The sequence below is a fragment of the Rhagoletis pomonella genome, unplaced genomic scaffold (assembly GCF_013731165.1).
Source record: "Rhagoletis pomonella isolate Grant_MI unplaced genomic scaffold, Rhpom_1.0 Rhpom_scaffold_01920, whole genome shotgun sequence".
NCBI lineage: Eukaryota > Metazoa > Arthropoda > Insecta > Diptera > Tephritidae > Rhagoletis > Rhagoletis pomonella.
In genome coordinates this window covers 9,879-23,105 of record NW_023460474.1, presented here as the reverse complement: position 1 = coordinate 23,105, position 13,227 = coordinate 9,879, and the positions used below count along the sequence as shown (strand labels likewise).

Below are 13,227 nucleotides of genomic sequence, written 5' to 3'. Positions count from 1 at the left end.
TATTAGTGTCGTTCGATGTCGTCTCCTTGTTCACAAATTTACCAACAATGTTAGCCTCAAAAATCGTAATGAATAAATGGGACCAAATTCAACATAAAACTAATATTCCGAAAAATAAGTTTCAAGAAATGTTAAGTTTTTGCCTAAATGACAATAACTATTTCATGTTCAACAAAAAACTATATTCGCAAACGTTTGGAATGCCTATGGGTAATCCTATTTCCCCAACAATAGCTGACATAATTATGGACAACCTACTGGACAATGCCATCTCGGAGCTCAAGGAAAAATTCAATATTGACATAAAATTTGTAGCCAAATATGTGGACGACATCTTCGCTATAGTTAAACGTAATGACGCGAATATTATTCTAGGGTTTCTAAACAAGTATCACAACAAACTCCAATTTACGATGGAAATAGAGAAAAATTCAAAAATCCCTTTCCTTGACGTTTGCATTCATAGGGAAAACCAATATCTTTTACTTGACTGGTACTCTAAACCAACTTCTTCTGGACGCTTAATAAATTATTATTCATCGCAACCAACTAAATATAAGATTAACACAGCAAAAAACCTCATCCACAAAATATTGACGACAAGCCACACACGATTCCATGACGCTAACATAGAGAAAATAAACAAAATATTAATATGCAATAATTATCCTGTTAAATTAATACGAGAACTAATAAGTCAACAAATTATGAAAAACAACATTCACCCAAATACAATACCGAACACAGACACAACAAAAACCACAAAGAAATTTTACAGCGTAACGTATATTCCCAACCTAACCGACAACTTTGATCACAGCATAAATAAACCACAAAACACAGCACTTGCCTACAAATCCAATCACACTCTTTCGACAATATACACAAAAACAAAGTGCCCAGTAGATGTCCACCAACAAAGCGATGTAGTGTATGAAATTAAATGCAAAGGAAAGGAAAATGAAGAATGTGGGGAAGTGTATATTGGGACAACTAAGCGGCCTTTAGGTGTTCGGTTAGGCGAACATGAAGCTGACATCAGAAAACAAAAAAGCAGTACAGCATTAGCACAACATATAACAACAAGTGGACACACAGCTGATTTCGCAAATGCAAAAGTTATTGACAAAGAAAAAAGAGAGTCAACCCGATATACATTGGAGAGCCTCAGAATAATGCAAAGGAGTGAAAAGACCATGAACAGAAAGGAAGATACAGACAATATTGCAGCCGCATACATTTCATGTTTATGATTATACACTAACTTTTAGTATTGGCAAAGCTACCACAAAAGATGGTGTAGATTATTAGTATTTAGTGTTAATAATTCGTATGTATTAATGTTAAAATAGTGTGAGTCAAATTGTTTGTTCTCAAACTCAATCTGTAGTTTTTCTTGTCATTTGTAATTCCATATATGTATATGTTTTTATGTCTCCATTTATTATTTTTGGTTATAATGTGTTTTTGTATTTTATGGTTCGTGAAAGAATTAATTAAACGGAATTGCCCCTGAAGAAGCTAAAAATGTTTTAGCGAAACGTTGGGCCAGAAAGTGAAATAACGTAGTTTTATTTGCACCAAACACTTAGATCAGACCAGCCTGGTAAAATACAATTGAAAAAAAAAGTTAACTATCGCGCAAAATAGTAGTATAATCTGCCCTAGGGGAGTACAGAATATGAATAACAAAATATGTAGTAAAAAACTCCTATAGTAGTACTTTCGGCATCACTGGCGCTTCGAGTGTAAGAAAACGATCTACCAATGCTCGTCAAGGAGCGAAACAGAAATCATTTTGTTTTCACTCTTTTGCTTTGCAAAGATAGTGGTTTTGCTCTAACACAAAACGATTCAAATTGATAGCAAATTTTGTGTCTTTGGATGAATCATTCGTGAAATGTTTCGTTTGTTTTCGAAGTCAATATTTAATAACGTCAGGGAAATTTAGAAAAAAATTATCAAATAATAAAGCACATAATATGAGAATATGAATGAGTGAGCAGTAAGTGAATTACGAAGCCCCATATGTATTGGCATTTTCGTATCTTTGAATTTAGCGTGCTTAGCTTCCTAGCCCAACATCCAGCTGCCACTGGCATAGGATCAAACCACACCAGCTTGCTTCCATTGAAATAAAAGGCTTTTTAAAAAAGCGTTAACATTTAGAACTTTTTTCAAGATTTAAATTTTACGCGTTTGAGCGCAATGCGCTAACATTTCTTCACTTTATCTATGTTACTAACAAAAACAAATAACCCACTTGAGATATTTTCGAGTATACAAATGTGTGGTTAGTAAATATCCCAAGTTTGAATTCGAAATAGAAAAAATTGTTGATATCGCAAAAAGACAGCGACGCTGATCGTTTCGAGACTTGGTGGCTTGCTATTTCTCAAATTTACGCCTACACACTCCAACGCGCACTCGATTTGTCAGACTGCATGCTCATTTTTACGCGTCTGTTGCTGCTGTCCGACGGTGGCGCTGACACAGGCACGGCCACTTACCGACGCTGCAGCATCAACACCGTCAGCCTGCACTGAGGCACACCTACTGACACGCTTTCGTGCTGCTGCTGCCATGTGAGCTGCGGTACGCTTCTCACGCCAGCGATCGATGGGTGTGTAGCAACACTTAAAGAATGGTGCACGTCGATGTTGCTGTTCGGAGCTGGCCGAACTACTGCTGCTCTTCGCCAAAGATGCGTCCGTAAGTGAGGTTGCAGCCAATTCGGTCTGTACGCCGCTGTTCGTCAACCGCGCTTGCATTCCATAGAGTCTACCCCTAGATGTTGGCGCTTCAGGTGCTGTTATTCTGGGCAGTGTCGCAGACGCTAGGGGCGATGCCTTGCTTATGACGCTCGGCGGCTCAGCATCCTGAAGCTGGAGTGATTGCTCCGAAGAGACAGATGCTGCCGATGTACACGTCGTCGACGTCGTAGAAGGCCGAAAGTCATGTGAGCTGCTCTCGACCATGGCAGAACGATAGTTGGCGGCAAAATAGTTTGTCTCCAGATAGTGGCAGGACTGAAAAAGGTAGTCGTCGAATTGCTGCAGTAAATATTGCTGCTGCTCGACGCTGTCGATCAGTACGTCGCTGTCAAGCGGATACTGTGTGCACTGCTGTTGGTGCAGTGACGCATAACGTCGTATGCCTTTGTGCGATAGCGACGATGGCGAGATTATCACAAGAGATTGCGCTGTCGGTGAGTGTGTCTTGTTAACTCCATGCCCCATATACTGTTGCTGTTGAGCGAGCTGTTGTTGCTGCTGTTGCTCATCCAGCTGCCGCTGCCTTTGCTCCATATCAACAATTTCTATTTCCTCAATATCACTAAAACTATTTAATTGTTTCAACAAATAATGCACATCATTTCGTTTCATTTGATTATCGTCATGCGATGGTGCTATTACAGCAGCTGCGGCCACCACGTTAGCCGCTTCCCGTTCTGCTGCTATTTCCGCTCGCGCCGAACGCAGAGGAGCAAGCGAAGCACCGGATTTCCCTCTCAGTTTCGCTTTCGGTTTTGCTGCATGCGCAGTTGCTGCTGATGTTTTCGCTGTGGCCGCTGCTACTGTTCCTACTGCTGTTGTGGTTGCTGTTGTGAAATTAGTTTTTTTAGTTTGCGAATCAGTCGCGTCAATGCCAGGATGGACTAGCGCTAGGCGCTGCTGTAGCGCATCGCTTAATGGTGCTAAGCTGGTGCGAACTGCAAGTTGCATATTGTCGTGCGCTTGTTGCTCTTGCAGCTGGTGTTGCTGATAATAGTTGGTTGCCGGCATTGTACTGTCGATGATTCGGTTAAATTTAGCTAATACCGTTGATGATGAACTCAACACTGACGGTGGTGATGATAACGATGTCACTGCTACTCGTGCTGCTGCAGCTCCTACTTCTCCTTTAACTGGCGTTGCAATTGTAGACGAGTGTCCCACTGCATCGACTTTGCTATATTCTCTTCTAAATGGTTGTTGTTTTGGCTCATGTGGTTGTAGTTGTTGTTGAGGCACTGTTGTGACGGTTTCTACGTTAACACCATCCCATTTGAACTCTATTCTTGATGTTCCCGTCTCCATCGAATCCGATTTATTATCATCACTATCAACATTCAATGTTTCCGTTACATTTAAATTTAAATGTAATTGATTTTTCATTAACAATCTTCTACTATTACTTAATAACGTGTTCGTAGTTATATTAGATAAATTAGTCGCATTTTTCGCACAAGTAGTGGTTGTTGTTGTTGCTGCTGCCACTGCAGTCATGTCAGCCGTTTGTTTTTTTTTTGCTATTGCCGCGGAGGCTGCTGCTGCCCCCGATTTTGTTGTTGTGCTGGTTTTGGAATTAGCTAAATTTCCATTAAAAATTAATTTCCTCGACGAAATGATGTCATTATTGTCGCTCCCCCGCGATTACCGACTGTCGCGAGTGGAGCGAGGCCTTCCCTAACTGGATGTCGAAGCGATTGGCGATACTGGCGACAGCGGACTGCGCGCTGTCTCACGAGGACATCCGGACAGTGTTATAACTAGTTTGCGTGAGCCCGCCTGGTCGCGATGCTCGCATAACCAAACGCCTTGCCATGTACCAAGCGATAATTTACCATCAGTTATAGGGATTGTCAATGAGCTACCGAGAAAGCAGGCCTTCACGTGCGCCGGCTTGTAAGAGAAAAATTATTACAAGTTTAGAAATGAATACTTTTAAATTTTACACCCCAGCCAGCAAAATATCCGAAAAGGGAAAAAATTCCGTATAAAAATCTTATATTTTAAATTTCATCCCGTTTCATATTCGTCGTTTTTCGGATACATTTTGACACTAAAGTGATCATCCGAAAGATGGGTACATAGTAGTAATGAGCGATATTGTGATTTTCCGTTATCAGTGAATTCAGTGACTGCGATTATTACTCACCGTGGTTTTTAATTTTGGTTAAGAGAAGTTTAACTTTTGATGCTTCCAAAATTATAGTGAATTTTTCTTCGACCTTTATATTTCAAGAATGGTTAAAATTTTAATTATTTGAAACCAATAAGTAAAATGTAATGAGCATATGGTGATTTTTTATTCAATATTTACTACGTGTTTACTTTTAAAGTGTTCTTGTTAATTTTTAATACTAATGTCGTTCATTCTACAAAAAATTTTAGGAAAATCAAAGGAATTACCCAAACTGAAAAGAAACTCACCACTAACTCACCACCGCTAAATGGTATAGAATTCTTGGAAATCAATAGGGCTAATTAGGATGTTGTGGAAATGGTCTTGGATTTGCAGTTGGAATTGCATTTGCTGTGAATTTACAAATGCAACGAATATGAAAATCCAAGAGCATTCAATAATAATACCCAATTGTTTATTTAACCATTTTTTAATACTAACGATTTTGTATTGGTCGCCCCATTGCATTTTTCGGGGTTTTTGTGGGTTTTTTGCGGACCTATAAACTATAGTTGCGATAAAAAAGGTTAAATAAACAATTGCGTATTATTGTTGGGAATCTCCTGCAGATAAACAGAGTTTTCTGGTAGAAAAATATTAATTTTTAACTATTCTATACCATTTCTACGAAAAGTTGTTCATCCCCCATATAAAATACATGGAAAAAAGGGTATACTTTTATTCGGTATAGGACAATCCTAAGGGGTGAGAGCATAAAAATTCCGACTTTACTTTTTCACATGCGTTTTGGACCACCCTAATGCACATACATAAGGCAAACAAATCACCAATCTCTACTTCCGCTGACTAACAATAGCTCTTACTATAACAGTTCAACCTAATATTACCGGCGTAAATTTTTCTACACACGCGCGCAAGTTTTTTACATTTGATAAACTGTAATCAATTTGTGTGTGAGATTTCTCCGAGTTGCATTTCTGTCAAATTTACAGAAGTTTCTTGAATAAAATTGGAATCCATAGTCGCGCCAAAATGTCAAATGAGCATAAACGTCCAATCGAAATATTACGCAACACAAATCTTGGAATTTGATTTAGCTTTTTACACCTGCGCATACTGAGCCAAGCGTGCTCAAAACTAAATTAAGAAATCCAAAAAACGCAGGTTTATTCCCATTAAATTCTACATTTGGGGGTAAGTTTTCAGCTTCCTATCGTCTTTCCGCTGGGAGATATGCGTGTCCAAACTTGACAAATTTGAACAATATGTAAACTTGTTACTGTAAGAAAGCGGTATTATATTTCGTCACTTTGTCACTTCGATTATTTAAAATGAAGTTTATTTTTTTGGTGTATTTTTTTTTTGGAATTATGTGTTTTAAAAAAATTGTGTTAAAAAAAACTAACCTAACCTCTATTTTTTGCAAGTGTAATTTTCAAAATAATTTTTTTTAATGCTCAAAGCGCTTTTAAATTTGACAGTACTACAATATGTATGTTAAGAATCCGAGTTCAAGACCAGAAGCACTTTGCGCATTTTTAAATAAATTGGTTTTAAAAATTTCACTCTGACTTTAATTAAACACAAAAACATATACTTCTGGTTAAGTTTGATTCAGTTTCATTCCGAATTTAAACCGTTTATTATTAAGGTTGTTCAAGGAATAAAGAGCGGAATTAGTTCTAACAAGGACTTTAAAATTTTTAGTGAGAAGCGGATTTAGTTCGAACAAGGACTTTAAAAACTTTAGAGAGATCTATAGTAGGAAAACGAGTGGCGCTGACAATTTAGAAGACGTTTTTAATAGATTGTTAGATTCATCAGATCCTCTGATTACTTGCTCGCGCTTGTTGTTAATGGTCACAAACCGGAGATCTTTCTTTGCTGGAGCAATGGAGTTACATAGTAGAACTTGAAGCGAATAATATTAGTTTAACGGGGCTTGGATGGGATTTAGATTCCGAATGTGAGGAATAAGTGCCCCAGTTTTCATTATATGGTGCTTATCATAACTATAAGATACCCACATATTGACAAGTTTTGACTATTTTTTTACTATTATTTAATTTTAATATATTTTTTTTTAATATAGTTTATTCCTTAACAAAAACCGAATCTAAGTTTAAAATTTCGAAAAATATCGATGTTTTTAATTAGATATTAAAAAAAGAGTACGTATTTTTGTAGCCCAATAAAGTGGCAGTTTGAAGTAGCTAGGACATACCGTTGATTTTTGGCAATTTTTTTGGTGAAGGTGTCACTCATTTTCTCCATATAAAAAATCGTCGAACATACTTTGAAAAACGTAAGTCCTAGCTATTTCAAACTTGCACTTTATTATACTACAATTAAATAGGTTACAAAACTGCATACTTAAAATTCTTTTTTCATAGTGCTTATCATAACTATACGACACCCACATATTAAAAAGTTTTGACTTTTTATTTTATTTTAATTATTTTTTTTATAAAAATATAGCAGATTTTTTAATAATTTAATGAGTTTTATTTAATACATTACTTGCTTTTCGATATTTTGTATGATTAATTTGTAAATCTCTTTAAATTTAAAATATAATGGGGCATATTCATAGTCGAATCAAAGACGAAACTAAAAATAATTTCGACTTTTTTGATAAATTTTTCTTAAAAGTGTTGTCAGAGAGCTGAAATTATTTTTACTTTCAAATTTGATTTGACCATGCACACATACCATTATGTTTTACATTGAAACGTAAAGTTTTTTATCTATTTCCTTAGTTTTACTATCTACTTATTTCTATATATATGACTTCCCCTGTTTCATGTTCTTTCTTAGTGATTACAACAAATACAAACATTGTTACTGTTATTACATTTTACCGCGTTTAACTTAGTTCTAAGTATTTCGAATTCATTGATAAAGCTATCCTCGAAACTAAAGGACTTGTTCTTCCTGATTATTTTGTGACCTAAACTTACCTATTTTTAATAAAATTAGCTGGGGAAAGTCTAATTAAAAAAATGTGGTACTAATGGGTTAAGATATGGTCATGAATGCGTTAAGTCAAAGTCTTAAATGGGTTAAATTATGCATAATAATAAAATCAAATTAACTTAACATAAGACATTATAAAAAACTGGGTCACCAATGCATGACCAATGGTCAAGGCGTCAAAAATTTACTCTTAAAAGTTGCTCAAGCGAGTCTAATGGAAAGGAAATGATTTCAGAATTTTGAGCACCCGCTTATATGGGGCGGCCCCAGTGTGAGCCGTTCAATTTCGGTTGGTCCCATACAAGTTGTATGTGCATGAGAAATTGTTGACAGTAAATTGCCGGCGTGTGTGAATATAAGTTGGCCTGTAAGTGATTTTTAATTCACAGTGAAAAAATCACCGATAGTGAAATATCGCTCATCACTAGTACATAGAGAAAAGTACCGAAAATGGTTGAAAAACTAAGGTAATTTCTTTCTACTGTCTTTGAGAAAATCTTCAGATTAAATATTTCGTTGAATACGCCTTCATTCTGAACTTCACAGATGCTTTTTCATAGTTAGGAACAAAAAAAAATAATAATAATAGATTCCGCACGAGTTTTAATAATAATAAATTACGTAGTTCGCTCTCTCATTCGTAATTCGCACTCCAATTACCCTTCGAATTACGTAATTCGCCATATAAAGTTTTGAAAGCGAATTACCTCATTTGTTCGTAACTCAGATCCAATTACCATGCGAATTACGAACAAATCGCTGCCGCCTCTAATTTTAGTCGCATATTTATCGAAACCAGCAGCCGGATTCCCACATTTGCTATCGCTAATTTTGTTCGCCGAAAATTTCCAGAAGAAAGGAAGGTGCCCCTAACAACACGCAATATATAGTTGCATGCCCGCCGCACTGCTAGATTTGGCTGGTTACGCATTGCATGTGTTACTTTTCCATGTTGTATACTTCTAGGCCCTACCGCTCTTAATTTAGAGAATTTTAGCAACTGTCAGAATTCCACTGTAGTTCACAAATGAAAACTGGCACTTTTTCTGAGTTTTAAATAAAGTTCATACATTTGTACATCACCAATTTAATACAGAAATTTATAAATTTTTAGCAATAACTTATATTTTGCATCAATTTTGCACCGAAGAAAAACAAAACATAGACACGAGAACTGTCAATTCGAATTAAGAATGTGCCCGTGTGAATGGAGTTAAGGCCCGTCCACATAAAACTTTGGCGTTGCGTTGGCGTTGGCGTCGCTTCAACAGCTGACTATGAATACATGAAATCAAATGCAGCCGTCCACATAGCCAAAATTCGGCAATGCTCACGCCAAAACAAAGCAAAAAGATGGCCAACTCTCATCTTTTCGCGTGCGTTGCTCGTCAGCTGTTGCAAATAAATAAAATTGTGTGAAATATTTTCCCTTTTTAATCAAGTGCGGGCAAGAAATATCGTTTTTAATTCAATTATTGATATGAAATATTAATTTATCTGTCGTTAGTATGTTAATTTAGTGGCCCAAGCATTCGCTGCCATGCGTTCATTGTAGCAAGCATTCTTTTAACGTGCGTTCTGTCAAACCAACGCCAACGCCAAAGCCAACGCGAAAGTTCTATGTGGACCGGCCTTTATTCGCGAACGTAATTGGAGCTGCGAACAAAGTAATTCACGGTGTCGTGGGAAAGCCGTATAAGTCTGCTGGCAATTGAGTATGGGACCTTTTGGAAGTAATTAAGCCATAATACGTTTATATATGTTTAAATGTCCAGTTTGAATAAATATTTTAAAATTATATTTACAAATAACATAATGATTTTCAGACGTTTTCCGGAAAATTGTACCAAAACCCCGCTGTCGGCAAAACTTACATACGTTTTTTGCTGGCTGGGAAAATACATATACATTTGAACATAGGCACATACATATTAAAATCTAATATACTCACCATATCATCGGGTCCTTCGCACGAGTGCCTATATGGTAGGCCTTCGGGAACTATTTTATTTAACATCATTTCCATATCGTCTCTATATGTGACCAATTTAAGTTATTAAATTGATATGAAATAATCTTATTAAAAATGTATGTTACCTAACATCTGGATCCCAACTCTCGTTTAACGCCAAACTCGCAGATGTATGAAGGACTGTAATGAAAGTAAATTAAATTTCTGAGTCATTTTCATACCACAAATAAAATCTACATTGATCTACGATACAGATCTCAAAAATGAGACGGAATAGAAAATTTCTTGTAGGTGGGGTGCAATAACACCATACGCAATAAGGCCATAATGCCTTTATTTCGCTTGGCGATTGGAAATAAAACCATAGTGTGTTGCTAGCTGGGGAGCGGGCAGATGTGCACCCGCCAAGTTATGCACTCGCAAAATTAAAACTTACTTACATAAGTACATATATTTTTTCCCAACATCCAATAAATGCGGAAATATCAAATAATTATTTATTTCATTTTATTAGTAATAATTTGTATAAATTTAAATAATTCAGTACCATACGTACATACATATGTATGTTTTAACTAAATCGAACAAAAAAGCTTATTCAATATGGATCAAAGAACCACTAAACTTAACTTCGGCGCGGACATAACACTGTGGGTAATAGCGTAGCCGAGATATTGGTACTGCTAGAGCTGGTACTTTGAAGCGCGGCCGAAGGTCGCCTACTCAAAAAGGAGTTGTGCGCGCATACCCGAATTTTGAAAACTTAAATCATAATTATTTTAATTATTGGTACTCAAAATAGTTTTTAAGACAGGCTGTTAGTTTTTATGAATTAAAGGTGCCGCCAAGAGTTAACATCGTGAATAAGGTTCGGAATGTATTTTCTACAGATGACTTTTGAAATAAGTATTAAAAAAGGTAATTTCCGTTCTCGGATTCGTAATACTGGAGGTTTAAAATGCGTATATTTGATACGCCTTCTGACGAAATAGTTTGATGATTACCAATGATTTTTCAAAGTGCCCGTAAACGGGAAAATTACCGTAACAATGTTAACAAACGGCGATAGTTTCTTTATTCACATTCCGAACATTCGGAATAAATTTTTTTGTTCACTTATTCATTAGAACGTTGTTCCCGGATAATATGGGGCCGGATAATCTGAACGCATTCTTTTTATTTCGTCTGTAGTACGGAACTCATAGACTACTGCAACGGTGGGCCAACGATCGGAACATTACCCGCAATTGGAGAATGAAAATTGACTTTGACTTAATGTTCTTTACCGATATGATGGAACTTTGCGAAACTTGAATTTGTCTTTACAATGTTTTTGATTTGTCGCCAATTATTTTAAGTTTTGGAGCTAAACTTCTTCCTGTTGTTGTTGTTGTAGCGGCTACAACAACCCCGCCCAGTTCGGTTGGTATCTCAGTCGTTGTCGTCAAGTTCCGTTAACGGCAGCCCTAGGAAGCGTGCAGCTTCTGTTGGGTTGGTCCACAAGGACACAGCGGTTAGGGTTGTCGGGTTTTCTGGGCATGCGAAGAGATGTTTCGAGTCATGTGGGGTCTCTCCGCATGCCGGACACTCATTTGGCACATCCTCATTCAATTTACTCAGGTAGGAGTTTAACCTGCCGCAGTAGCCAGAGCGAAGTTGGGCTATTGTCGTTCGTATCTCCCGAGGCCGAGGAAGCTCCGCTTCGTCTATGTCCGGGGGCGGTATGCCTAGAACTAGGTCTAGGTCACAGGTCTAGAGCCTACATAACTCGAGACTGACTCCCTGTGAATGCCGTTCAGGGCCAGTCGGTAAGCTGACGGGTCCAGAGGTTTCTTGATGCACCTCTGGACTTCGTCCGTCAGTTCATATAGATGCCTCCTGACGTGCCTAGGCGAGGGCTCCTCTGCAAGCAGCTGTCTTTTTGGGTGGCCACTTCTGTGGCTCCCGATCAGGAACTGCTTGCAGAGCATTATGTTGTGCTCCTTTATGGGGAGCATTTCTGCCTCGCCGTGGAGATGATGTTCGGGCGACATCAGGAGGCATCCTGTCGCTGTCCTGAGTGCGGTGTTCTGTAGTCTGTAGCTTCGTCCACTGCGTCCTACTAGTCCCCGGCGACCACACTGGCGCTGCGTAGGTTAAAACCGGCCGGCCTATTGCCTTGTATGTTGCCAGCAACGTTTCTTTGTCTTTGCCCCAAGTACTGCCGGCTAGCGGCTTAAGGACCTTGTTGCGCCTCTGTACTTTATTGACAATAGCGGTTGCGTGCGCAGAGAAGGAGAGCAGGCTGTAGAATGTTACTCCGAGTATTTTGGGGTTATTCGCCGTCAGTATTCAGCGGTAGCCTGACCTCCTTCGTCCAGGTTGTGAACAGGGTCGCAGAGGATTTCGTAGGGGAGAGGGCTAGACACTTTACACTGAAGAAGCGAGAAAGTTCGGAGAGATACCCGTTTACTTTCTAACACAGGTCATCAATTCCATTCCCAGTCGCCATGATCGAGCAATCGGCGGCGTAAGAGATAATCGAGACTCCCTCTGGTGGTTGAGGCAGCTTTGAAATGTAAAAATTAAACAGTAGCGGGGACACCACCCTGTGGAACCCCCTGTTTTATTTTTCTGAGTTTACTCGATTTGTCCCTAAACATTACCGACGAGTTTCGACCACTCAAATAATTTGCCGACCACCGTTTGAGCCTCTGCGGAAGAGAGGAGGCCTCTACATCTTTTAGTAGCGTGGAATGGCAGACGGTGTCAAACGCCTTTGACAAGTCCAACGCTACTAGAATCGTTCTCTCGCAGGGACGGTTTCGGTCACGAGTTATCTGAGTGTTTATGGCTCTAAGTGCTGTTGTTGTACTGTGCACTTTACGGAAACCATGCTGATGCTTCGCTGGGATCAAGTGGTTTGTGAAATACGGGAGTAGCAAGGCCTCGAGTGTCTTCGCTACAGTGGAAAGGAGTGTCATCGGACGATAAGAATAGTTTGAGCAGTGGGACCACTCTCCCCATCTTCCAGATGTCTGGGATGATTCGAGTGGCCATAGACAAATTGAGGACCTCCGTTAGGTACGCTACCCCCGCAGGACCCAAATTTTTCAGCATCAGCATGCATATTCCGTCGGGATGCATGGCTTTGGAGGCTTTCGCCTTCCCGATGGCCACCTGAACTTTACCGCAAGTAAAAGCAAGGGGGGCACAGGTTGTTGGCAGGTCGTGCAGACTTCTGGTCACTCGACGCTTGGCTTTGTCCACCGGAGGATGCAGTATGAACTGCCGGCTAAAATAGCTCGCGCATCGCTCCGGGTCCGACGAAGCATGGTCGCCGAAGGAAATTTCGACTCTGTCGTCGTGCTTCGTCGGATTAGACAATGACC

At 38.8% G+C, this 13,227-nt stretch overlaps 2 protein-coding genes across 2 annotated transcripts; both read right to left on the bottom strand.

Moving 5' to 3' along the window:
- Positions 1-2,153: 2,153 nt before the first annotated feature.
- Positions 2,154-4,285, bottom strand: LOC118752866. The gene has a single exon (XM_036487719.1). The coding sequence runs from the start codon at positions 4,266-4,268 to the stop codon at positions 2,436-2,438; it is 1,833 nt and encodes a 610-aa protein (XP_036343612.1). The 5' UTR covers positions 4,269-4,285; the 3' UTR covers positions 2,154-2,435.
- Positions 4,286-4,415: 130 nt separating this feature from the next.
- Positions 4,416-10,043, bottom strand: LOC118752864 (UPF0047 protein C4A8.02c; the record flags this gene model as incomplete). The annotated part of the gene is made up of 3 exons (XM_036487718.1): positions 4,416-4,664; positions 9,836-9,917; positions 9,982-10,043. Coding segments are annotated over 3 exons (360 nt in total), but the record flags the coding sequence as incomplete, so codon positions are not given.
- Positions 10,044-13,227: the final 3,184 nt, after the last annotated feature.

Excerpts from the sequence above, each read along its gene's own strand:
- LOC118752866 (XM_036487719.1), bottom strand. The coding sequence starts at position 4,268 with ATGACTGCAGTGGCAGCAGCAACAACAACAACCACTACTTGTGCGAAA.